General features: G+C 39.9%; 3 protein-coding genes across 4 annotated transcripts; all 3 read right to left on the bottom strand.

Annotated features, from left to right (window-relative positions):
- Positions 1-5,762: 5,762 nt before the first annotated feature.
- On the bottom strand, positions 5,763-7,222 carry LOC4338718 (chitinase 2-like). Its single transcript, NM_001420487.1, has 2 exons — positions 6,575-7,222; positions 5,763-6,445 (listed from the first exon to the last, which is right to left on the bottom strand). The coding sequence occupies exons 1-2, from the start codon at positions 7,195-7,197 to the stop codon at positions 6,046-6,048; spliced, it is 1,023 nt and encodes a 340-aa protein (NP_001407416.1). The 5' UTR covers positions 7,198-7,222; the 3' UTR covers positions 5,763-6,045.
- A 3,219-nt stretch (positions 7,223-10,441) lies between these two features.
- On the bottom strand, positions 10,442-18,303 carry LOC4338717 (endo-1,3;1,4-beta-D-glucanase). Of its 2 annotated transcripts, none has more exons than XM_015784605.3 (8): positions 18,213-18,303; positions 17,882-18,136; positions 17,772-17,793; positions 16,927-17,050; positions 16,145-16,235; positions 15,926-16,015; positions 15,731-15,831; positions 10,442-10,867 (listed from the first exon to the last, which is right to left on the bottom strand). In XM_015784605.3, exons 2-8 carry the CDS (start codon positions 18,030-18,032, stop codon positions 10,784-10,786), a joined length of 663 nt encoding a protein of 220 aa, XP_015640091.1. In that variant the 5' UTR covers positions 18,033-18,136; positions 18,213-18,303; the 3' UTR covers positions 10,442-10,783. The 2 variants fall into 2 exon arrangements, with proteins under 2 accessions (XP_015640091.1, XP_015640088.1); XM_015784602.3 differs by having other exon boundaries at positions 10,442-10,817.
- Positions 18,304-20,098: 1,795 nt separating this feature from the next.
- LOC4338716 (endo-1,3;1,4-beta-D-glucanase) lies at positions 20,099-23,872 on the bottom strand. The gene is made up of 7 exons (XM_015785320.3): positions 23,690-23,872; positions 23,567-23,588; positions 22,479-22,605; positions 21,489-21,579; positions 21,296-21,385; positions 21,099-21,199; positions 20,099-20,448 (listed from the first exon to the last, which is right to left on the bottom strand). The coding sequence occupies exons 1-7, from the start codon at positions 23,838-23,840 to the stop codon at positions 20,308-20,310; spliced, it is 723 nt and encodes a 240-aa protein (XP_015640806.1). The 5' UTR covers positions 23,841-23,872; the 3' UTR covers positions 20,099-20,307.
- Between the last annotated feature and the right edge of the window lie 1,697 nt (positions 23,873-25,569).

Genomic DNA, 25,569 nt, shown 5'->3' with positions numbered 1-25,569 from the left:
ACATCGGTAACCAAACGCAGAAGAACATCATAGAGGGTCCTAATATGATGACGATACCGATAAGCACAATATTTATTAATGAGGTTCAGCTAAAACACCTATGTCCCCATAACACTAATTACGGCGCTCCTACCCAATATAATATAATTACATCATATTAGAGTATCCACGTCGACCATCGACTGGCTAGGCTGCTGACCAATCGTCACTCACCTATTTATTTTACTAGCACTATACGGTTACAATAGGTGTGTCTCTCTATTTAAGAGAGAGCCATAGTCTGACTTACTATTGTTTTTATATCTATTAAAACTCCAATTCCTAATTTATAATCGAGTAAACATATTCGATACAAACTATAACCCAGGCCAATTCTACCAATTTTTTTATCACGTCAGTATGGCACATTGTGCAATGGCAATTATCGGAGCCTCGACTGTCACTTCCATAAATTGTTACTAGGATGATTACACTTACAATGATCCGGCGTCCCTTCAGTGAATCGTAACAACTGATCCTCTGTTGATATATTTCTCGTTGCTGGACAAACTCGATGATCATCACTTCAGCTGTCATATCTTCCTCACACTGTTAATGTGTTAAAAAAACCAATGAAGAACTAACAGTAAATCTTCACATCATAGGATTATTTTTTGGACTGACGGTGGAGCCGTGCAGGTGCAATTGCTAGGTGCTGCATCATCAGAGGCTGCGTCCCTGTTGCTGGATGGATGCTCCTTTGTACTAGATATCTCCTTCGAATTCCTAATATAAATATATATAACTTAAGACAGATATAATATATTTTAGGATTATGAATCGGAACAGACTGTTTGTATTTGTAGTCCTAACATATGTAACATATCTATTTTAGGTTACATTCATATTGGTTGCATTTATATTGGGAGGGAGTGAGTACTCCCTTCATATCAGCAAACAGAAGAGAGAATTGACGCGATGCTAGCTCGTGTTCCACACCACCGTGTACTTAATTAGGCGGCATTGCTGTAAAGCCATTCTCCTAGGCTCGTAGCCTCGTACTAAATCGGATTATCAAATGCATGCGTTTCCCGGAGGCTGGAGTGATATGATTAAAATGGAGTGATTGATGTTTTGCACAGGCGAAAAACACATATTTTTCCCTGTGTTTAGTCAATGAACCGGTAATGGACGCCAATGCAAGGACTTATATATCTATCATTGGGTAGGTAAGGTTAGGATGAACTAAAACGAGATAGAACACAACATATATATATGTAATATATATTGTGATTAGCGACCGTGTGTTGCTGGCAATTAGTAACGTACGTTGCGCGCGGTGATATACACGCGAGATCAATCTTACGATAAGAACAAAAATGTGCGTGCGAGGGATAGAGGTGAATCGGCGGACTGATTGATCACTTTGTTATCAACAAACTGTACTAGTGCCGAGTGTTAGCAACATTAAAAAATGCCTGAAATTGACGCATTAAACTGAACCACACGATAGCCTAAATTTAAAGTAGAATTTTAGCAAAAAAAATGTTGTGACTTTCTTTTTCTTTTTTTATTTATGTGGGTTCATTTATATTCTATTACATTTGTATATATATTTTTTGTATTTTTGTAGGAGCTCGCCAAGGTACAAACTTCTAATGTTTGGAATCCTCTGTTTCACAAAAAGGATATATAAAAGTGTGATCTGTTTGGTGAGTGGGGAAAAATGATTTGACCATTGACCTTTCCTCGAAATCAACTTTTTATAGTTTGTTATATTTTACTATCATTTGAGACTATTTTTGTTAATGAGCTAACGAGCCAAGATATGGTGAAAGCAAATTTCATTCAAAATTAAATTGGAGAGATTTTGAAACAATCTTGGGTAGCTCATTTGGAACAAATACTACCACAATGCAGATCTACGCACAAGCTTGAAAAGAAAAAGGATCATTATGGTAGAAAGACATTTTCCGGGTTAACGATACTCTTCAGAGCAATTATAGTTATAAAAATTCAAAGTGGAGATACTGCTCCATTCTGGAAGGACAATTGGAATTGAAATGGAAGCCCATTAGATGATCATTTTCAAACTCTATTCCCTTATTCAAGAAATGAAGATCTTTCAGTTTTCAGCTTTCATAATAATCAGAATCTTAATGAGTTGTTTTATCTACCACTATCCACTCAAGCAGTATAAGAATGGCAAATTCTACGACCTAGTCTCCAAACTAAAACTTTGGCAACTCAGATGATCAGTGGTGTTACAAATGGAATTGTCCAACCTTTGAAACAAAATAAGTTTATTCACTCTTTTTTTGCTCATATCCAACCGGACTTACCTCTCACTTACATCTGGAAGAGCAAGTGTATGATGAAGCTAAAAGTTTTCCATGACTTCTTCTGGTGGATCGTTTATACACAAGGGATATGTTGTGGAGGAAGAATATCAATGTTAACTCTGGACTTAGCTATGTGCTCTACAATTCCTCTCTCCCAGAAGATGCATGCATCTTTTCGTCACCTGTCCTTTCGCAAATCAATGGTGGTCTTGTCAGAGTCAAGGATAAGGCACACCTCCAATACATGGGTTCGTGGAATATGACCGTACCATATACCCAGTAATATACGAGTAGGTGCCATTTAATTAATAAGATATGGCTTATCTCCAAAAATAATATATTCCCGGAATAGAAGGTGTCAGAGTTTTAGTCGGGAAAGATAAGGTCTCTTAGACCGTATTTTTTCCCTAGTTCTTCAAGTTACAAGCTATAAATACAAGGCCCTTTCCTAGAAGGGGTGTCAAGTTAAACATCAAGACACAAACCGGAGCAAGCCAACACCCTAATCATCGAATAGATCTCGTCGGGCTATTTTGGATAGCGTCTAGTCGGTAGATTAGACTAGACATCTGCTCCTTCTTTGTAGTTTGTGTGGTATTCCTATTCATATATACATATAAACTAGAGCAGGTTATTACTCTCCATGAGGACCCGAACTAGTATAAATTTGTGTTCTTTGTCTTCTTGATACATTCTCGCATATACCTTGTTTCCAACTTCCCCATACCTATAAATATCGTAGTCGGAGTACAGTCACTCGACGTGTCTTTCACTAGCATCCATTGACTAACAAATCAGGAATTTATGAATATGATGATAACAGCAAAGCACAATTTTGGCTACCCATTTTTCATTGAATTGTAATTGCTGTTGGATTTCGAAACATACGGAAATGAAGAAATTAATGACCTCATCTTCAACAATATTCAATGTTCTTTCAGCTATTTAAAGCTACTTTTGAGGGAAGAGTTTACTTTTGCATAGGGTAAAAGTGCAAGACCATCCAATTTGACAATCATGGATTGACATTGTAATATTCTCCCCCTGTACAGTCTCTTTATTTACAACTCCAATTATCTAATTAATGCATCACAGTAGTAGTCTTCTCTTGTTGTTTACTCGCAAAAAGGAAAAACAAGCCAGCTAAACGAGCCCTTTTTTTCACCCACTATAGATTGAGTGGTTGAAAAAAGAAGTAACTTACATGTTGTGAAAATTAGTCACTATATGAATATATAACATTTTTATTAGGGCATGCACAATATAACATGTTTAAAAAAGAGATTATAGCCACATCACCGGGCACGGGGGACGGGGCATCCATGTAACATACATCTCTCTTCAATGCATGTAAATAAATTGTTGGACATCCGGGAAGAAGTTTGCCCTAGGTTAAGTGCTCATCATCTGTTCCTAAGAAGAAAAGTTGGTTCTCTCGGGTGTTAAGCCCAGTAAAGGAGAGAGAGGGCTACCCAGCAAAGGCCAGCACGGCCTGTTCATCTCCAAGGCACCAAATAAGGTGTTGGGCCTGCGTCCAGCGGCTTGTCCAACACAGCGCCGAGGGCCCCGTCAGGATCTGTGGACTCGCACATGGCACGTTAGCCAGTGGTGTGGCTATCGTTTACATTTTGTATAGCACTAGCACATACGGAGTATATTGGTCCATCTCTGACACCTTTTGTTCTCAATGTTATCATTTCTTTCTCGGTCTATCTAAAAATATGGCGATATATTTTTTAAAAAAACTATGTTAAATGTAATTATAGTATAAATCTAGTGTAATTGTATACGTAAGTTACTGTAAGTTGTATATAAGTTATGTGTAAGTTGGATGTGAGTTAAAAACTGAGGTGGTTGCTCAAATGTTATATGCGCTGGCTTGGATGGTAGAGCCCCTGAAATTTTTACATTTTGATCCTTTTTAAAACTTATTTTATAAATAGACTCCTGAAAAAACTTAAATCGGAAATGGTCCTTTTTGGGCGCTAGAGTGGCTGGCGCCGTCCCCCAACATAGCGGTGCCAGTCACACTGGCGCCGTGTCCGTGCCACCGTGGCACTAGCGCTGTCGTGGCGGTGCTGACTGGGCAAAGCGGGGCGCCAACCACACTGGCGCCGCCCCTCACACCACGACGCCAGCCATGCTGGCGCGCCCCTCCTCTGTGGGCCGCGCCCTTAAACCCCGTGGGCCCCACCACCTTTCTCCTCCCCACTCTCATTTTCGCCAGACTTGAGCCCGAGCAGCAGCAGCAGTTCTTCTCCCTTTTCTCTCCCCCTCACCCCTCCACCTCAAATCCACTCAATTTGAAGCCGTTTTTCGCGCGATTTTTTTGTGGAAATCGAAGAGAAAGGTAGACTCCTCCATTCCCCCCTCTTTTTTTTCGTTTTTATTGGTTGAATTTGTAGATCAGAGGGTAACCCTAGAACCCCTTTTTTTTTCCCAAATTTGTGATTTTTAGCATTTGTTCTTGGGATTAGCTTGTTGTAGTGCTACAAGTTTGCAATGTACTCATTGGTGTCACGATTTTTTGAACCATATATGTGGTAATGTTAATTATTGGATGGTTTGGTTGGATGGATGGATGAAAAGTTAGGGTTGAGGCATGAAAGTAATTTTAATTTGATGGACTTGATGCTATAGCCTATAGGTTAAATTTTTAACTATTAATTATATAAAGGGGAGAAAATTTTGGTTGCATTATAGAAATTGATTATAGTTAATTAGAACTAGGTTGGATTGTATGACGGAGTATTTGTAATATTTCGATGTGTAATGCACTAGTAAACTTGTTGATATTTGTAGGTGGATTAAATATTTTTTGTGGAGTAGTAGCTTTGGGACAATTTAAGTTATGCATTGGTTATAATATGTCGGTTTGGACTACGTCTTGGGGGGCGCCAGCCGTTGCTCGGAGGCAGAAGAGACTTGGCGAAAATGAAGTGGGGGGAGAAAGTTGGTGGGGCCCACAGAGGAGGGGTGCGCCAGACATGCTGGCGCCGTCTTATGCGGGGCGGCGCCAGTGTGGCTGGCGCCCCGCTCTGCCGAGTCAGCAAGCCCACGTAGGCCCTGGTGCCACGGTGGCATGGGGAAGGCGCCAAATTGGCTGGCGCTGCCATATTGGAGGACGGCGCCAGCCACTCTGGCGCCCCAAAAAGTACCATTTCCGGTTTAAGTTTTTTCAGGGGTTCATTTGTAAAATAAGTTTTCAAAAAGGACCAAAATATAAAAATTTTAGTGAGGTCACAGGTTTGATGCCTCTTGCTACTACGAGTAATTTTTTTCTTCATATAACACGAATATTGAGGCTGTTGGAAGGTCCAAAAATGAACATATTTTTCACTAATAATATATATGTCGCCACTTTTTTAAAACTCCGCTTCTTTTATGTGGAGCATATTATTTTCTTGACATTGTGATTTCTATTGTTAAACGTTACAACGTTGATTAAATCTTCTCTATAATAGTTTTCGCAATTGTCTCAGTATCCGGGTTTTTATGTTTCCTTTCACGCGATTGTTCCGTTGATCTTGTAACCAAACATCCCACCGCCTACAATTTATACCAATTTACTATACTACGATTAATTTATTCATAGCCCAGCTTTATTATTAGCATCGTGAACTGAACTATCATGCATGATGGAGCTCGTTCAATTCACCGGCACATGCGGATGCGGCCGTGCAAATGTTTCCATTTTATTTTTTATTTTTCTCGTCGTCAGTCGTCACTGCTCCGCCAACCCAACCGACGAGCCGCTGTTGAACGGCCTCTGGTTGTAGCAGTCGAGGTTGCCGCCGGTGCCGATGCCGAACGCGCCACAGTAGCGCTGGTAGAAGCCGATCCGGTTCGCCACGCGGTCGTCGGGGCCGTGCCCGCACTCCAGCCCGCCGTTGACGATGTTGGTGATCACGCCGTACCCCGGCGCCCGCCCCGCCGCGGCGTCGGCCGGCGAGGGCGCCCACCGCCCCGTGATCACGTCGTGGCTCGACGGCTTGTTCCCCTGCGGCGTCATCCAGAACCACAGCGCCGTCTTGAACGACACCGTCGCGTCCGTCGCCACCAGGTCCGGGTTGCTCAGCAGGTCCACCCCGATCGCCCTCCCCGCCGGCCCGTAGTTGAAGTTGCTGCTCAATTCATCCGCCGCCGGCGACGACAACGACGGCGGGATCGGCATGGTCAGAAAACCAGCATGCGAAACCAAGAAAGCTTAGAAAAGATTCAAGGTGGACAGTGACCGTATACTGCGTGCTTACAAGGAGAGTTGGATGGGGCCGCGGCCGTAGTACTTGCGGCCGGGGGCGCACGGCCACTCCGGCGAGGGCTGGCAGTAGTCGGACGGCGGGTTCTGCTCCTGCTTGAAGCAGTAGCCCCAGGAGAAGGGGCCGTCGGGCGCGGTCGGCCACCCGCCGGTGGTCTCGTGGGAGGTCTGGCCCAGGAACGCGGCGACCTCCCGCTTCCGCGTCTCGGTGTTGCCGGTGCCGCCGAACGCCGGGAACGCGGCGGCGGCGGCGAGGAAGGCCTCGTAGGTGTAGAACCCGCGCGCGGGGCACGCCCCGTCGTTGCGGTGGAGGAGGAGCCGCTCGAACAGGTCCCTGGGCACGATGGAGCCCACGCCGTCGGAGGGGCTCGGCGGCGTCGGCGTCGGCGTCGGGCCGCAGCCGCTGCACTGGCTCTGGCAGCCGTCGCCGCAGAAGTCGGAGGTGGTGCCGCACCAGCCCCAGCGGCTGCAGCAGAGGCAGTTCGGGCACCTGGCGCCGCCGGCCTGCGCGCCGCACTGCTCGGCGCGCGCCGCCGTCGCGAGCGCCGCGGCCAGGACGGCCAGCGCCACCAGCGCCGCCTTCTTGGCGAGGCTCGCCGCCGCTCTCGGCGTCGACATGCTTAATTCTTCTCTCGTCTTGTCTGCCGGATAACGAGCAGAGTGTGGCTTTTATACACAAATTTATCGAGAGAAAGTCGTTGCTCGTTGCAACAATCCGATCGAGCTCAGCTTCGGACAAAGTTGACACGTTCACGGAACATGCAGCATCACGTGCCGTGGCTGCTTAGGTACTAATTTTATTTAATCATCAATCAAATTTGATATATGGAGATGGAAGGAGAGTGTAAGTAGCGATCATGTGAGTGGTTTTTTTTTTCAGAACACGGTCATGCGACTGACTTGGCAATCGATCGACGTGTAGGCTTTCAGAATGCACCGCTTGACGTGAAGTAAACGTAATTTAACTGGATAGGGTTTTTTAATTATTTATAAAATGAGTGTGTGTGATTATATTATTATTTCGTATTATATGGTATTAGATGGTGTGCGTATGTGCGTTTATAAAGTGAGTGTGTGTGTGTTTTAGAGGTACTCATAAGTATGTAAGTATGCCTGTAATATACCATCATCCGTATGGAGTGTGTGCGTGCTATGTCACGTTAAAAAAAAAAGAATGCACTACTTGCTGCATATGGAGTCATATAATTCAGTTAATAATGTTTAGTCAATGCCAATATCTTTGTATGATAAACTAAAAAAATTCTAATTTTCAGATGATGTTACATACAGACAGTGATTGCAATTTCTTAATTAGGAGGCTGCGTTCGACATGACAGCAGGCAGGAAAATTGAAACATTTTATGTTGGGACTTGGAAGGTCGCATGCGCGGATGCGCCCTTGGGACGTGGCAATGCCATCTTCTAAGCATGAACATCATCAAATCAAATCCGTGCATTGTTGATCAAATATGCATGCATTTTTTCTTGTGTTTGTCAATAGGCTGTGAGGACACGCCAAAGGACTCGAGAAGGTTAGTAATCTTAGATGGAATGTGGATTTTTCATCCTTTGAGAACATCCCGTCGTTTCGTACATGTTACTAAAAAAATCATAGGAAAAATTGATAAAATAGAACAATATATGATATATCACCATATAAATATGTAACTTTTTAAAATGACTATTTGAAAGGTATATAAAAACAATAAGATATCCTCTTAAAAGATGAAAATACTTTCACATCTAGATGAACAAAATACTTTGGTTATTTCCTCAAAGACCTTGTTCTATTTGGGCTTTCTTTCAAAGCCGGGTTATAAAATCTGCCTGTTCTTTAAAAAAGTCTAGATGAAAAAAAGAAGTACTAAAGAAATGGATAATGGGATATAGTGATGATATGTAGAAGAGCTTGAGTAGGCAATTGAGGGATCCAATTGTTTAGGCATGCATGGTTTGGTTTAACACTGGAGCACCTTATTTCTGTAGTCTACCACTGGTACCTTTCTTACACAAGAATATGCTTGTGCTAATGAAGATTGAAAAAGATAACATTACCATCACTTTCTTTGAGTCGGCATATCTTAAAATTGATAAAGTCATCATAGGTGTCTTGAGATTGACGAAGTCACAACGGATGTATTGCTATCGATGGATACGTCACCTACAATTAAAAGAATAATAAACAGTAAATACAAGCACACGTGTCAAGTTCATGCTTCAATCTATCGTTTCATGCATTTGTATCGGGGTCACCGATATGGCCGAAATTTATGAAATTTCGGTTATTTCAGTCCGGAATTATGTGATTTTACTAAACAAAATTTGGTCAAATTTAAATAAATATTGCCAAATTCAAAAAAAAAGGGGGCAAATATTATCTTATCGGGGGGGTTTCCGATAGAACCTGGTCAAGTCTAGTCCTAGAACCCGGGCGGTTTGTTTCACCGCAAGAAATCTAACCGGTTGAGTTACGCTTTTCATGTAAGTAGTAAAGATTTTCATAATATGTACTCCTATCCCAAAATATAAGGTGCAACTACCACTAATGTAAATATAATTATCGCCTATTCGTTTGGATAACCATAAAAAATACCATCCATACTCCCTAGGATTGGATATCTTGAGGGTGGGGGATTTTTATAAAAACGAATCTAGAGAAATATATGTGCTACTAAATTGTATACATGTATATACGTCTTATATTATATTACAAAACATTGAACAAAATAGTTGTCATATGTTTTGAGTTGGAAGGAGTATTTATTTATGTAATCGACGGCATACTGCTGTATGATTAGACTAATCTTCAAGCACACAATTTTCAGTGCAGCCAACTCCATTCCCAAAATGAGAGCAATAATTTTGATTAGATACAAGGCTATTCAGATTGATATCATTTTAAACCATATCTTTTTTAATAAAATTATCAAAAAGGTGCATACATTTAGTTTTTTTTTTCTAAACTTTGGTCAATACATAACAAATCCTACTAAAATTTGATAACATTTATTTTAGCTACAATCTGAATAACCCCGCAGAATTAATGCAATGTGCAATGTTTCTACGCACTCATGAAACTCTTCTGCAAAAATAAAAAGGAAAGAAGCGTAGTCGAGTACCACGATCACATCACTCACCGACTCCTTTGACTAATCCCTTGATAGATACTACACCACCATACTTTTTTTTGTTTGGATGTACACGTGGATTGGACCTATTCCATGTGGATTGGAGTAGGTAATATTGTTAACTGATAATGTCCCGTACTTTTCTGCAGGATATATGTTAGATATTAGAGAAATGATGAAATGATTTGAACTGAAATATTATGAAAATGATTTGAGAATGATGATTTAGCATGTGTATGTTTAGTTTTAGGATGAAATAAATTGTAGATATAATTACTATATGTTTACATGTTGAGTTTTGTGTGCTTAATAGATTGATGTGTCATGTTTGTGTAGGTTTACGAGTGTTAATAAATACTATACTTGCATGTTGAGTTTTAAATATTTAGTGGGCATTAGCTTTATAAAAAGAAAAGATTAGATCAACAAAACAAACAATCCAATTCCTTCTGTGGAGAAGCAAGACAAAGTTGACCGTTGACATCGTCAGATCAGCTGTAAACAAGTCATGGAAGGAAGGCAGACCTTCAGATTTCTGTATGACTATGCAGAACTAACTAGCCAGTAGCCACCCATCAATAGCCTGAAGACCAAAAATCTAAGACAGTTATCCTTTTTTGTTTTTGCTTCTTGTAATTTGGTATAGTTTTTGCATGATCAAATGTGATAGTAAGTGAATTTTCTCTAAACCTTCCTGGCATTTGCAAATTTCATTGCTGGAAAATCAACTCCAATGCACAGCAAAAATTTCAGGTTTGTTGGTGCAGGATTGGATCAACCTCACACACATGTTCAGAAATAGTACTAAAAGTAAGTATCATGAGGCACATGGAACGGAAGCACACACGCCATTACAACACAATGGCATAAACGAAGTTCAGGCCCAAAATGGCATATCAAGATCAGCTGTTCGTGCATTAGCTAGCACTTAGCAATATCTTGGTACATGGAGAGCTGCTAATTCAGATTTTACTTCAGGTATTTCTTGAACCAATCCATCATGTCTTCCAGGGCTTCCTCAGCGCTCTTGACGGCAGCTGCATCATCGTGATTGTATCTCACAGCCCATCCATGCTCTACGCCGGGGAAAATCTTGACGAAGTGAGCAATCTGTAGAGAAAATGGAAGACCTCAAAGCTCTCCGAGATTTTTAATCTGAACTGAAGTGCTCACGTGGATATCCAAACATGCAGGGCTTAAGTTAGAAATACATTTGAAAAGCAGGAAAAAGACCTGGTCGATTTGCACACATATTATGTTTGCATATATTTTAAAATTTTGGAGTGAATTTGTGTATTTCATACCTTGGTGCCTGTTGGGCTGTAAATAGAATAATGTGTGTGTGTGTTTGTGTGCTGGCCCATCAGCTAGAGGCCCATCTACTCATGTATATGTAAATAACGATAGCAATACTGAAGGGGTGAAGCTTCCAGAGAAAAAATTCACAAACTACATGGTATCAGAGCCGTGCTCCTGGCGGCCGGCGGCGACGAACCCTAGCTGAGGGAGCAAGCGCTGAGGTTGGAGTTCTTGGTGGTGGTGTAGGACGGTGAGCAGGGACAAGTAGGAGTGGACTGGAGGCGCAGCAGGTCAGGACGCTCGCGGCTGCTGCAGCGAGCGGCGGTGACGGCAACACACAGCAGGTGCGTGAGCTGAGCAGGGAGGTCTGGAGGGGCAGCAGCTACAAGTGGGTTCCCCGGCCGTGCTTCTGCTTGTTGAGTTGGTTCCCAGCCGTGCTTCTGCTTGTTGGCTGGTGGTGGACTCTGTACTGTGGCTTGTGGTTGAGGGAAGAAGCACTAGTGACTGTTGTTACTGTTGTTCTTCTTCAAAATTGAGGTAATCGAGATTGTTCTTGCTGCTACTACTGATTTACTGGGAAGAAAATACAGGGTAGAGGAATTGTTGGCTTGTTGTTAGTGCTGCTGGTGGAGTGTAGACAAGGAGAGTTTGCTTTGTTACAGCAGTTAGTTGAGTGCTGCTTGATTAAAATGGGGCATCTCATGCGTGATTGTCGTGCTCCTCGCAAGCCTAGTTATGGAAGAGGAAGAAGTGGTGATAGAGGTGGAGCAAGAGGTGGAAGAGGTTATGCAGGTAGAGCTAACAGAGGTAGAGGCTATGAGTATAGAGGTGATCACAGAGCTAATGTGGTCACTCTTGAAGAGGGTTGTTCTGGACCTACAAATGTTGATGTTGCCAACCTTGTTCATTCTATCTCAGGTAACTCAAACCAAGCATTTATGTCAATCAATAGTTCTCATTCAAATTGGATACTTGACTCGGGTGCATCCAGACATGTCACGGGTATGTGTGGAGAATTTGCATCATATAAACCATACCCATTTACACGAAAAGAAACAATTGAAACTGCTGATGGAACATCATGCCCAGTTAAGGGAGAGGGAACAGTACAATGTACTCCTTCAATCACTTTATCATCAGTGTTATATGTCCCTTCTTTTCCAGTGAATTTGATTTCAATAAGTTCTCTTGTTGATCATATGGATTGTCGGGTATCCCTTGATCGTGAGAATTGTTTAATTCATGAGAGGCAAATAGGGAAGAAACTTGGGACTGGCGTCAGGCGTGATGGACTTTGGTATTTGGATCGAAAGGAGACAAGTGAAGATGTATGTCTTGCATTGATGGCTTCTACAAGTAAAGAAGAGGCTAAGGTATTACTTTTGCATTGTCGATTGGGGCATATATCTTTTGAAACTATGAGTAAGATGTTTCCAGCAGAACTAAGTAGAGTGGATAAACATAAGTTAGTATGTGATGCATGTGAGTATGGAAAACATACAAGAACATCATATGTGAGTAGAGGACTCCGAAGTATGTTACCATTTATGCTAATTCACTCAGATGTTTGGACTTCACCTATGGTCTCTATGAGTGGAATGAAGTATTTTGTTACCTTTATTGATTGCTACTCTCGTATGACATGGTTATATCTTATGAGGCATAAGGATGAGGTGTTTAAATGCTTCCAGAATTTCTATGCATACATTAAAAATCATTTTAATGCTCGAGTTCAGTTTATTAGAACTGATAATGGCGGGGAGTATATAAACAATGAATTTAGTAGCTTTCTTTCATCAGAAGGAATATTGCATCAAACTTCTTGTCCTGATACTCCTCCACAAAATGGGGTGGCTGAGAGAAAAAACCGTCATCTTTTGGAGACAGCTCGCTCATTGATGTATGCTATGAATGTACCTAAATTCTTATGGAGTGAGGCAGTAATGACAGCAACTTATCTTATCAACCGCACGCCATCAAGGATACTTGGAATGCAGACACCATGTGAGATGATATTTGGAAAGAATGAATTTGTTGTTCCACCAAAAGTGTTTGGTTGCACTTGTTTTGTTAGAGATCATAGACCTTCCGTTGGAAAACTTGATCCTCGGGCTGTCAAATGCATCTTTATAGGCTATCCATCTGGCCAGAAGGGGTATAAGTGTTGGAGTCCATCAGAACGACGAACCTTTGTTAGTATGGATGTTACTTTTAGAGAATCTGTCCCATTCTACGGTGAGAAGACAGATTTAAGTTCTTTATTCGTTGATCTTGATAATTCAACTAGTGGTCATGATGGTCAACAGATGGAAGGTGAAATATTGGGTCCAAAGGGAGATGAACAATCAAAGAAGGAAAAGTTTGTGGTTGGTTCAATTCCATGTCCTATGGGTGGTCCTGTTGCACAAGAGCAAGAATGGAGGAAGCCACATGAAGAGGAAAATCTTCAAGTATACACAAGGAGAACAAGGTGTCCAGTAATCCAACAAGTTGAAGAGGATAATCAGGTAGAGAAAGATGTAAATCATGAGCAAGGGTCTTTGGAGTCAGGGGGAGAAGAAGAGGAAGTTAGAGAAGAATCTGACTTACCAATTGCTGTCAGAAAGAGTGTGAGAAGCAATGCAGGTAAACCTCCACTAAGGTATGGTTTTGAAGATCAAGATGAGGGTGATGAAGAAAATAATATATCCAACTTTGTTTCCTATGACTCCTTGTCATCCACATATAAAGCCTTTGTAGCATCACTAGATTCAATGGAAATCCCAAAGGATTGGAGAGAAGCAAAGCAAGATCCAAGGTGGCATCAAGCTATGTTAGATGAACTAGAGGCTCTTGAAAAGAACAAAACATGGGATCTTGTACCATTTCCTGAAGGAAAGAAAGTTGTCAACTGTAAGTGGGTTTATACAGTAAAGCAAAATCCTAATGGAAAGGTGGAAAGATACAAAGCAAGGCTGGTGGCTAAGGGATATAGTCAAACATATGGAATTGATTATGATGAAACTTTTGCACCAGTAGCAAAGATGAGCACGGTAAGAACTCTCATATCTTGTGCAGCTAATTTTGATTGGCCATTGCATCAGCTAGATGTCAAGAATGCATTTTTACATGGAGATCTTCAAGAAGAGGTGTATATGGATATCCCACCGGGATTTGCTACTTCACAAACTGAAGGAAAGGTGCTGAGATTGAAGAAATCTTTGTATGGTCTTAAACAATCACCAAGAGCATGATTTGATCGGTTTAGGCGTGCAATGTGTGCTATGGACTATAAGCAATGTAATGGAGATCATACAGTTTTTTATCATCATAGTGGAGATCATATAACCATCCTTGCTGTCTATGTTGATGATATGATTATCACTGGGAATGATTGCTTGGAGATAACTAGGTTGAAACAGAATCTAAGCAAAGAATTTGAAGTTAAGGACCTAGGCCAGTTGAAATATTTTCTGGGTATTGAAATTGCAAGATCTCCTAGAGGGATAGTTCTGTCACAACGGAAATATGCATTGGATTTGCTCAGTGACACAGGTATGCTTGGATGTCGCCCAGCCTCTACACCAATTGATCAAAATCATAAATTATGTGCAGAGTCTGGAAATCCAGTGAATAAGGAAAGATACCAAAGATTGGTGGGAAGACTGATATATTTGTGTCATACACGACCTGACATAACTTATGCTGTCAGTATGGTGAGTCGATATATGCATGATCCAAGGAGTGGTCATATGGATGCGGTCTATAGGATCTTGAGATATTTGAAGGGAAGCCCAGGTAAAGGCCTATGGTTTAAGAAAAATGGACACTTGGAGGTTGAAGGCTATTGTGATGCAGATTGGGCAAGTTGTCCTGATGATAGAAGATCAACTTCAGGCTATTGTGTGTTTGTTGGTGGCAATTTAGTATCTTGGAGGAGCAAGAAGCAACCGGTGGTGTCTCGCTCAACTGCTGAGGCAGAATATCGGGCAATGTCAGTGAGTTTGAGTGAGTTGTTATGGCTAAGGAATCTTCTTTCTGAGTTAAAGTTGTCGGTGGATACTCCCATGAAATTGTGGTGTGACAACAAGTCAGCAATCAACATTGCTAACAACCCAGTTCAGCATGATCGAACAAAGCATGTGGAGTTGGATCGTTTCTTTATCAAGGAAAAACTGGATGAGGGAGTTTTGGAATTAGAATTTGTAACGTCTAGTGGACAAGTTGCTGATTGTTTAACAAAGGGTTTAGGTGTTAAAGAGTGTAATCGTTCGTGTGACAAGATGGGTATGATAGATATCTATCACCCATCTTGAGGGGGAGTGTTGGGCTGTAAATAGAATAGTGTGTGTGTGTGTGTGTTTGTGTGCTGGCCCATCAGCTAGAGGCCCATCTACTCATGTATATGTAAATAACGATAGCAATACTGAAGGGGTGAAGCTTCCAGAGAAAAAATTCACAAACTACAGTGCCCGGGCACCATGGTGCCTCATATGGGTGTCCTATATCATAAAATTACATTTGCCATTATAGAAATACTAATAATCATGTGATTTATAAGGCAGTCCACCTTGATTGTTGTTAAATAATCAAAACACATAACAAACAGTCGAGACACATAATTTGGCATCAAGGATTTCATATATGCAAATTTAGATCAGTAGTGAACTATTAACTGAATCTGAGCATTCCTTACTTTCTGTAAATTTTCTAGCTTAAGATCAACCCAAAGGTTGACAACTTACCTCGGGGTTAGGAGAAAGGATCTGCTCAAACTGCTTTAACAGCTCTGGTGGAGACGTCTTGTCAATTTCAGCACCAAGTATAGAAATTGGGCATTTGACTTCTGAGCATTAGTTAATATATCAGAGGTTAAGTGCTTGAAGCCCTTGTAATAGATGAAATTTAGGACGTGGAAACTCGAGCAATACAAATTTAACCTTTGATGTCATCGACAGCAAGTAAAGAAGGGTGTAGCAATACAGCAGCCTGGATTTCATGGACTTTGCCTAACTCCACCACTACCTTTGCTGAAAATATGAAAAGTGGTGATATTTATGTATGTTAAGGGGAAATTTTTTGAGAACAAAAAACAAGAATTACTACTAAAAAAGACAATCTTCAAATTGTAGTTCAAAAGTAAAACACATGGAACTTACCACCCCAACAATAACCTGCAGCCCCGATGAAAGATGCTCCCTTCTCCTTTAGAGCGGCAATAACTGGTTTTGCCTCTTCAAATGCCTCTTTCTATTAAAATAAAATTTATCTTCCATTATCTAAAAGATTAAAAGAAATATTTTTTTCTGCTTGATAATACTTTTCAACATAGATAAAAAAAAGTTTTCAGGGTGTTGAGAGCCAATATAGGTCCTAAATTTACAGAATACTTTGCTTGAAAAGACCAAACCAGATATCATATGCTATCTGACTAGTCAATGGTTAAATTAAAGAAGAATCTTTAACACACTATTTTTTTAAACAACATGCACAAGATAGTATGACATTTCGTGTTGATAGAGCAGAAAAAAATTTACAGGTCTATAACCTTGGAAGGCTATAGCAAGGAAAAGAAAAGGCAACAACCAGCTCTATGAGTGCCTGAATGATCAGAACATTTACAAAAAGTATAAATGCAGAAGAACTGAAAGTTCAGAGTCATCTCATCTAGTGCAGTTATCAGCAAAATGTTCATTCAAACTGACGACATTCTTGAGGCATGCCCAGAAGGTTTACACTCCGTATGTGATTCTGACAGGGTTGAATGAATTATTTACTGCTTGAAACAAGCTTGGCTAGGAGCATTGTGCGATCGTGCCACAGACAATGGTAGCATTTCCACACAAATATTTTCAAGAAGAAAATAGAAACAAACTGTCCTGAAACCTTAAGGATAGGCATGAAACCTCAAGGATAGGTAAAAGTTGAGGAGATAACGAACCGGATTATGTGACTGTAACCAAATTCCAGGATTGTTGGGATTGTCTGGCTGGTATGGGTCCCCATGAAGGAAATCTGGCACCACAACGAAGTAACCAAACAAAGCAACCTTGTCTGCTATCTTCCTTCACGAAATATCGAAATATTTAAATTCGTGTCAGTTTATAAATGATGGGTATTGCTAGAAACAAGCAGATGCACTTCAAATAGAGCACACAAGCAAAATCGTAGTTCAGTACCCATCTGATTTTGCTACATAGAGCTCGACTAATCCAACCTTCATCATGAGATTCAACATTATACTGTGTTATTTTTGCTAAGGAAACAAACAGATGCACTTCAAATAGAGCATAAAAGCAAAATCTAGTTCCAATACCAATCTGATTATGCTAACATCATGAGATTCAACATTATACCGTATTATTTTGCTAAGTATATATTCAACAAATGCACAAATTCAACAAGTATGAGTTGAAAAAATAGGAACGTATGTAATACTCCCTCCGTTTCACAATGTAAGTCATTCTAGCATTTCCCACATTCATATTGATGCTAATGAATCTAGATATATAGCATCAATATGAACGTGGGAAATGCTAGAATGACTTACATTGTGAAACGGAGGAAGTAGTAGACAAATCTGAATTGAAAACTTCAAAAGGAAGATCCACTATTCTTGTGTAATTATGATCCCCTTATCCTGAAACAAGGTTTTGGAAGAGGAAATTCAGATTAACTGATGTAAATGCAGTTTTGTCCACTTAGAAATGCCTTCTACACTATCCATTACGCGTACTAGAAATACCAGCAAGCAACTGCAAGTTCAAAGTAGGTTCCATAGCTTACCTCAGGTTTGGGGCTTCAAAGCCTGCAAAGAGGGAAATGGTATTTCAGCAGTCAACATCCCTAGTCGATCCTTGCATGTTCAATTTAACTCGTGATGAATCGGAATTTACCAAAGGCGTCGGAGATGAGGACGACGGCGGCCTTGGAGCCGGCCGAGCCAGCGACGTACGCCTTCTGCCCGCCGAAGTCGCCGACGACCTCGCCCCCTCCGCCGGCCGGGTCCAGCGCCGGCGGGTTCTCCCAGCACTGCGAGCTTGCCATGGAACACCTCCGATCCTTCAAGTCCGCTTCACAAAGACCACCCCCACTGAAGCAGAGACGCGCACAGTGTAGTGGAGAAACTGACAGAGAGGCGCCCAGGATTTCTGCGAAAGAGAGGGTTCAGAAATCGACGTCGTGCCGGCCGGCTATTGTTTATTCGCCGGTGGCGCGTGACCTCACCGGTGACGCCGCTTTGATGCTGAGCTTTCCTCGCTCGTTTGATGGGTTGCTGTACGCGCGAACTGCAGTGCCGCTGGGACTTGGAGCCAATGGATCCATGACGATCTTTTCAGAAGAACTTGTTGGGCGGCCAGCGCAATTGCACAGCTAGCGTCAATTTAAAATTATCTATTTTTCACACATGATTTTATTTAAAATTATTATTCCCATGATTCTAATAATTTTATAGTTTTTAAAAACCATGCCATTAGCTACCCCTTACTCCTTTGGCACCTTTTTATTTGCTTACCCGATCTACCACTATTTCTATTCATCTTCTCTATAACTTTAAATATTAGCCCTTATAGTTTTTAGAGTTCATTATTGGGTTTTCTTTTCATATTTTTTAGAAGTATCGTCAAACATTGCCAATTTACTACTATACAACCCGTCCGCTGCCACCTCTCTTTATTTATTATTGGGATTTTAAAAATTGAACATAATTATTGTTTGTATTCTTTTTTTACTTTCTATAAGTCTCGCCAAATCGTTAGTGGCTTCGCCACTATACTTCTCTACAGCCCGCCTACTGCCTCCCCTCCTTATTGTCATTGAGATTATAAAAATCGAACATGATAATCATTGGGGTTTACTTTTACTCTCCATAAGTCTCACCGACCGTCATGACCATGCTGCTTAATGGCATGCCCATCATCACTCCTCTTAATTATCATTAGGATTCTATTTGGCGTTTTGTTTATAGTTTATAGATATCCCATCAACCGCCAGCACTCTACTCCTTTACAAGCCTATTGTTTCTCCCCTCTTTATTGTCATTTGTCATCATTGTGTTCTAGAAAAAAAATTTATTCCGATAATTTTTATTCATAAATTATGTTCCTACTTGAATTCTTATAATTATTTTTCTATTTTTGAAATTTATTTTATTTATTATTTCGAACTTTAATTAGTGTCATGTGTTATAGTTTATCTCTTATTTTAATAGTTTTTATTTTTTCTATTAAAAATTTTATTTATTTATAAATTTTATTCTAGTTGAGCTCTTATTTTTCTTTTTCTATTTTCTGAATTTATTTTATTTTTATTTTAAATTTTAATTAATCTCATATTGTTTTCTATATAGACTATTCTTGTAATATTTCGTATTTTTTTATTTATAATTTCAATTGTTTCAAAATTGCACTAACTCTCTTTTTCTTTTCTAATTTTGGATTTTATTAGGTTTTTATTTCGAATTTTAATTGATTTCGTATAGGTTTCTTACATGGACTTTTCTTTCAATATTTCTTATTTTTACTTTCGAATTTTATTTATTTTTTAATTTTATTCCTACGTAAACTATTCTTTTTTTTCTAATTTTGGATTTTATTTTATTTTTATTCTAAATTTTAATTAATCTCGTATTGGGTTCAATATTCCTTGTTTTAATTTCAATTCCGAATTTCAGTTATTTTTAAATTGTATTTCCACTTGGACTCTTTCTTTTCTTTTCTAATTTCAGATTTTATTTTATTTTTATTCCGAATTTTGATTAATCTCGTATTAAGTTCTTATATGGACTCTTATTTCAATATTGCTTATTTTTTTCGAATTTCAGCTATTTTTAAATTGTATTTCTAAATGGACTATTATTTTCTTTTTCTCCGATTAATGTGAGAATTTCTAACTCCACAGCGAACGTGATGCCTCCTTTTAAAGCTATCTTAATATTATTATCTAATATAATAGATAGATAGATAGATAGATAGATAGATAGATTTAGCAGTGATCATAATAACCCGCTAATTACTTGGAGCAAATCGATGGTGCTAGAAAAGCCAGATGACCAGGTTATGTGCAAAGTTTCAAAAGTTCGATGTAACAAAATGATATGTTCTCGTCAGTCGTGACCACCAAACCGAGAAGATGCTCGCCCATCCATTTTTATTACAGAAGTGGAAGTTCAGGTTGACACAAAGCAAATTCCTAACACAAGCAAAGCATATACACTACTAGCACAAACATAATGGGAAGGCTACTCAACCGTAAATTCAGGATGCTTGCGATGAAACATGAGCAATACACAAACCGATCGTGGACAGCGGATATGTCAAATTCACTTCAGGTTCTTATTAAACCAGTCAATCATGTCCGCCAGGGCTTCCTCGGCGCTCTTGACAGCAGCTGCATCATCATTCTTGTATCTCACAGTCCATCCATGTTCAACCCCAGGGAAGATCTTGACAAAGTGGCCAATCTGCGTGCGCAACAAAGTTCATTGTCAGAATGAAAAACCACCATAGGAGCTTTAAAGCAATCTCCTCTCGCTAATGTGTTTCAGCAATCTACTCTCGCTAATGTGTTTCTCCAATTTCTCTATAAACCACTAAATTTTACAATTCTTCTCCTTAACTTGTCCTGCCTATTTCGTATAGTAGTGATTTTCACCGGCTTCAGTGAATGTATGTCTATGTTTCACTGGTTAAGAACAAAAATCTTCAGCTGGACAACACCGCCGTATTATAGAAACAACGGGGACAAGAAAGGTGAAAGATTGATTTCATTGCATCACTCCTACGTGGATTGATTTCATTGCATCACTCCTACATGGCTTTTAATCACAAAAGGAGGCCGAGTATTTCCAATATCAAAAGCTAAGGCATACTTGTTGGAAAGACTTGCTATTCTTCTAATACAAACACCACAATTGCTGGATCTTTGGAAAAAGGAAAAACCAAAGGCATGATTTGGTAGGACATCAAAATCAGAATCAGAATATGTACTATAATGTGACAGTTTGGCACTATGGTAAATCTTGAGAACTTACTTTAGAATAAGTTATATCTGGAAAACCTAAAACCCATAAATGTTTGTCCCGATGATCAACTTTCATGATTGAGAACTTACCCCTGACTTTGAAGAAAGAACCTGCTCGAACTGCTTCACCACTTCTGGTGGGGACATACGATCAATTTCAGCTCCAAGTATAGCAATTGGGCATTTGACCTCTGAAATTAGGTAGTCCATGCCATAGACATAGAGTAAGTATCAAACCATCTACAAGAGAACACTGTGCATCTACAAAATTCAAAAGGGACCTAGACCTTTCATATCATCAACAGTCACAAAAGAGGGGTGACACATCACAGCAGCCTGGATCTCATGAGCTTTCACTAACTCTACCACCACCTTTGCTGATCCATGAAAGAAGTGACATGACACTCACAGTTAGCAGGCTAAACCTTCAAATTCTACATCAGAATTACAAAAACACAATAGACAAAAGAAAGCACTTACCACCCCAGCAATAACCTACAGCCCCAATACTAGACACTCCTTTCTCCTTCAGAGCGGCAATAATTGGTTTCGCCTCTTCAAATGCTTTGTCCTGTAAAAAGGAAAAGCATGTTATTGGATGATATTTTCAATAGACGGTGAAATACTGAAAGATGAACAAACAAAGGTAGGGATAAAAGTTTACCCACTCATGGGTAAACATTGACTTATTCCATCTAACTAAAAGTGCGCTCTTTAGTCATTTGCTAGTTCATATAGTGTATACAACTAAATGGAGGGGACAAGGCACAAGCATGGGTCAATGGGCACCCATGAACCATCCACCTTGCATCCCTTAGTTACAAAGGAAATATAGTCGGTAAGGTATGTCTAATCAAGCTTTTGCAAACAAGGGAAGATAAAAATACAAACTACTAGCACATTTCCTTATGAAGTTTTGTATGGAAATAACTTAATAAGTAGAATTAGATTTAGTATACAAATCTTGCATTCTTGCTTCTGTTTCCATAACTATTACTGTACTTTGTATATAACTATATCGATCAATCTACACCATTATAATTTGCCATCATGATCAAACGCCGAATATCTTTCTCTTTTTCTCCAATTAACGTGGTAATTTCTAGGCTACTAGAGCAAATATGATGGCTCATTTTTTCCCTCTTAATAATATAATAGGTGTTTAGAAGCCAGAAAGATGTATAGCTAAGGCATTTATAGGCTCATGATGGTTATAATCGAACGAAAGATCCTGTATACACCTACAAAATGAACTGGTACAGTGGTACTTTTATATACACCGAACATTACATTTAAAGAAACTACAGTATGCGCTAGTATGAAATTTCTGGCATCCACATGAGGCAATAAAAACTATTTGAGAACATATAGCATCAAGAAAAAAATGAAACAGGGGAACCTGAATAATTTTCCAAAATACCAAAAAAAACAGTGAGAAGTGGAATGTAATTTCAGGGGAGAATAACAAACCGGGCCATGTTCTTTTATCCACATTTGAAACGGTTTCTCAGTACTTTCAGGTACTAAAGGATCCCCATGTAAGAAATCTGGCACCACAACAAAGTATCCAGACGAGGCAACTTTGTCGGCTATCTTCCTTCAAGAGATAAGTGATTACTCATCAACTTCCACAGTAGGTAGCAGACAATTAGCGCTTAAGACAACTAGAGTACTTCAAAGAGGCACATGCCATCATGAAAATTGAACTTAAACTTTTCAAAATTTTAAGAGTAAATTTCACAAAACTATAGATTTAAGGTGATGTATCACAAAACTATAGATTTAACGAAAAATTTACCACAACTACAAGTTTTAAGGCTAAATATCGTAAAACTATAGATTTAATAATAAAATTATCAAAAAACTAAAGATGTTGGGGTTTAAATCCTTAGCACTAATAAATATCCAAATTCTGTAATTAAATTGATGTTAAACCTGTAGTTTTGTGATACTTAGCCTTAAACATGTAGTTTTGTGATAATTTTGGTGTTAAATCTGTAATTTTGTGATACAATATCTTAAATATGTAGTTTTGCAATGATTTAGCCAATATATCTGTAGTTTTGTGAAATTTACTCAAATTTTAAAATCATATCAAAATCCCAGCGCAGCAAACTCTGTCGGCTGTATATCTTCCTTTCTGAGATAAGCAATTACATCAGGTTCCATAGTATAGGTCATAGCATCAGACAATGCTTACAAGTTACTACTGCAGGCTGAAACACCTCAAAGAGTGCACATATGTCATCATCAAAATTGTGGTTAAATTCCACACCCCCCCCCCCCAACCTCCCCTGAAAAAAAAACTTATTAACCATGTGAAAAATCCCAGCACACGGTATGGGCATCAGTCAGCCCCAAAGTGCCCGGAAGACCTTCGAAGTTTCTAACAACCCAATAATGAATAATTCATTTCCCAAACTATATAGGAACAGTGGCATATCCTGTATAGGTGGGAATCGATAATCCATTTCCCCCAAAATATATCAGAACAGTGGCATATCCTGTACAGGTGGAATCGAAAAACTAGTACTATCAGATAACACAAAGATCTGTACCTCAGGTTCGGCGCTTCAAACCCTGAAAGAGAAGAAGACCTAACTTTAACGAGAACGGAACAGTAACGAAACAAAGAGATAAAGAAGAAGAACAAAATATGGGAGGAGGAGGGGATCACTCACCGAAGACATCGGAGATGAGGACGACGGCGGCCTTGGACTCCGCGGCGCCGGCGACGTACGCCTTGATCCCGCCGAAGCTCTCCACCACCTTCCCCTCCCCGCCGGCCGGGTTCAGCGTCGGTGGGTTCGCGCAGCACTGCGGGCTCGCCATCGCCTGCTCCTGCTGAAATTTCTCCTGGTCGCGGTGTTTCTCGAGTCTCAGCGAGGATAAATGCGAAGGGAAGGGAGCCCGGGGCCTCGGAAAGCGGCCGCTTGATTGCGACGGATTGCAGAGCAGGAAATTTTACGCCCCGAATCGAATCCAACGGGGGGGATCAGGAAGAGATGCGAGCAACGAGGTGGTGTGGTGGACAAGTTCCGGAATCCGGAGGTTTGGGGGGTTTGCGCCCTTCGAAATGGGTGGGTGGACAAGTCAGCGCTGGCGCGACCTGTGTCGCAACGGGTGACCTCACTGCTGGCATGCCATGTCGTTTTTCATGCGGACATGCCACGATGGCTCGCCATGTAGTTAAAAGTGGCAAATAGTTAAAGAAATCACCTCTCTCCAGTGACAAATTATTAAGTGTGAACCTAAAAGGTATATTTGGATAATTGACAAATATAAAAGTGGTAAATAGTTAAATTCCCCCACTGCTGAGGCGTTCAGTCCAACCGATTCAGTATAATTTGGGCCCACTCGGCGCTTGCGATTGCAGGGTGGAACAAGTCCACTTTTCACTGCTGAGGCCATTCAATCCAACCAAAATTTTTTTTATTTATACATTTTCTTATTAAAATATTTACAAAAATATTTTTTTCAAAAATTTACAAATCTAATTGCCTGCCGCTATTTGGGAGGGCGATTTTAAAAAATCGCCCTTCCAGAGGGTGGCAAGAGACCTAAATGCAAAATTTTTATTTGTGTTCAAACCCTTTCCACCGGTTTTAATTGCTTAAAAACTAATAATGCTTATTCGATACTCTAGATAATTTTAAATGGAAAAGTGATAAACTACAAAGTTATAGATCTCATCAAGATCTACAACTTTTATATAAAATTTATCTCCATCCAATGTCGTTTGAAATATAGATCTAAGATTTTTTAAAATGTGTTTTATATTTTGTAACGAATATTTGGATATCTAAAACATCTTAAATGAAAAAGTTGTAGATCTCCTTGAGCTCTACAATTTTGATATAAAGTTTTATTTCATATGACTTTATATAATATAATTTTAAATTGTAAAATCACAGAGCTAACAAGTTGTGCTGGAAAATTTGCATTTAGGTCCCTTGCCGCCCTCTGGAAGGGCGATTTTTAAATATCGCCCTCCCAAAGGGCGGTAGGCGATTAGATTTGTAAATTTTCGAAACAAAAAAAATATTTTTGTAAATATTTTAATAAAAAAATTCATCCAACCGATCCAGTATAATTTGGGCCCACTCGGCGCTTGCGATTGCAGGGTGGAATAAGTCCTCTTGGCTCGCCGCGTCTGATTCATATCCTTCAATCGCAGTATCGGTTATGTCGACCGCCAACTACTAACACTGGTGTAATTTAACTCCCTATGATTTTGAAGATCCGTTTCACTGACATGGTGCCTACTTGGTGGTGTTGACCTAATCTTCCTCCCACGTGGCGTTTTACGTGGCATTTTGAATTAAAAAGTACTCCGTATATATCACAAAACATATTGTGCTGGCCATTGATATGTGGGGCCCACATATCATCCTTTCTCTTCTTCCCTTCCTCCTCCCTCTCTCTCAAATCATCATTCTCAAACCATTTTCATAATATTTCGATCCAAATCATTTCATCATTTCTCTATTATCTAACATATATCTCACAGCAAAGCGCGAGATATCATCTACTCTTTTTAAATTCTAATGCCACATAAGTG

This window comes from Oryza sativa, chromosome 5, assembly GCF_034140825.1.
Source record: "Oryza sativa Japonica Group chromosome 5, ASM3414082v1".
Classification (NCBI taxonomy): domain Eukaryota; kingdom Viridiplantae; phylum Streptophyta; class Magnoliopsida; order Poales; family Poaceae; genus Oryza; species Oryza sativa.
This window is presented reverse-complemented; position numbering and strand designations above follow the sequence as displayed.

Excerpts from the sequence above, each read along its gene's own strand:
- LOC4338718 (NM_001420487.1), bottom strand. The coding sequence starts at position 7,197 with ATGTCGACGCCGAGAGCGGCGGCGAGCCTCGCCAAGAAGGCGGCGCTG. Across the intron at positions 6,446-6,574 it reads GGCCCCATCCAACTCTCCTT|CAACTTCAACTACGGGCCGG; the intron begins GTAAGCACGCAG and ends TGAATTGAGCAG.
- LOC4338717 (XM_015784602.3), bottom strand. The coding sequence starts at position 18,032 with ATGGCAAGCTCGCAGTGCTGGGAGAACCCGCCGGCGCTGGACCCGGCC. Across the intron at positions 16,016-16,144 it reads TGCAGGTTATTGTTGGGGTG|CAAAGGTAGTGGTGGAGTTA; the intron begins GTAAGTTCCATG and ends TCATATTTTCAG. Across the intron at positions 15,832-15,925 it reads TGCTGTCGATGACATCAAAG|AAGTCAAATGCCCAATTTCT; the intron begins GTTAAATTTGTA and ends ACTAATGCTCAG.
- LOC4338716 (XM_015785320.3), bottom strand. The coding sequence starts at position 23,840 with ATGGCGAGCCCGCAGTGCTGCGCGAACCCACCGACGCTGAACCCGGCC. Across the intron at positions 22,606-23,566 it reads TTTGAAGCGCCGAACCTGAG|GAAGATAGCCGACAAAGTTG; the intron begins GTACAGATCTTT and ends TATCTCTTGAAG. Across the intron at positions 20,449-21,098 it reads TTCTTTCTTCAAAGTCAGGG|ATTGGCCACTTTGTCAAGAT; the intron begins GTAAGTTCTCAA and ends TTGCGCACGCAG.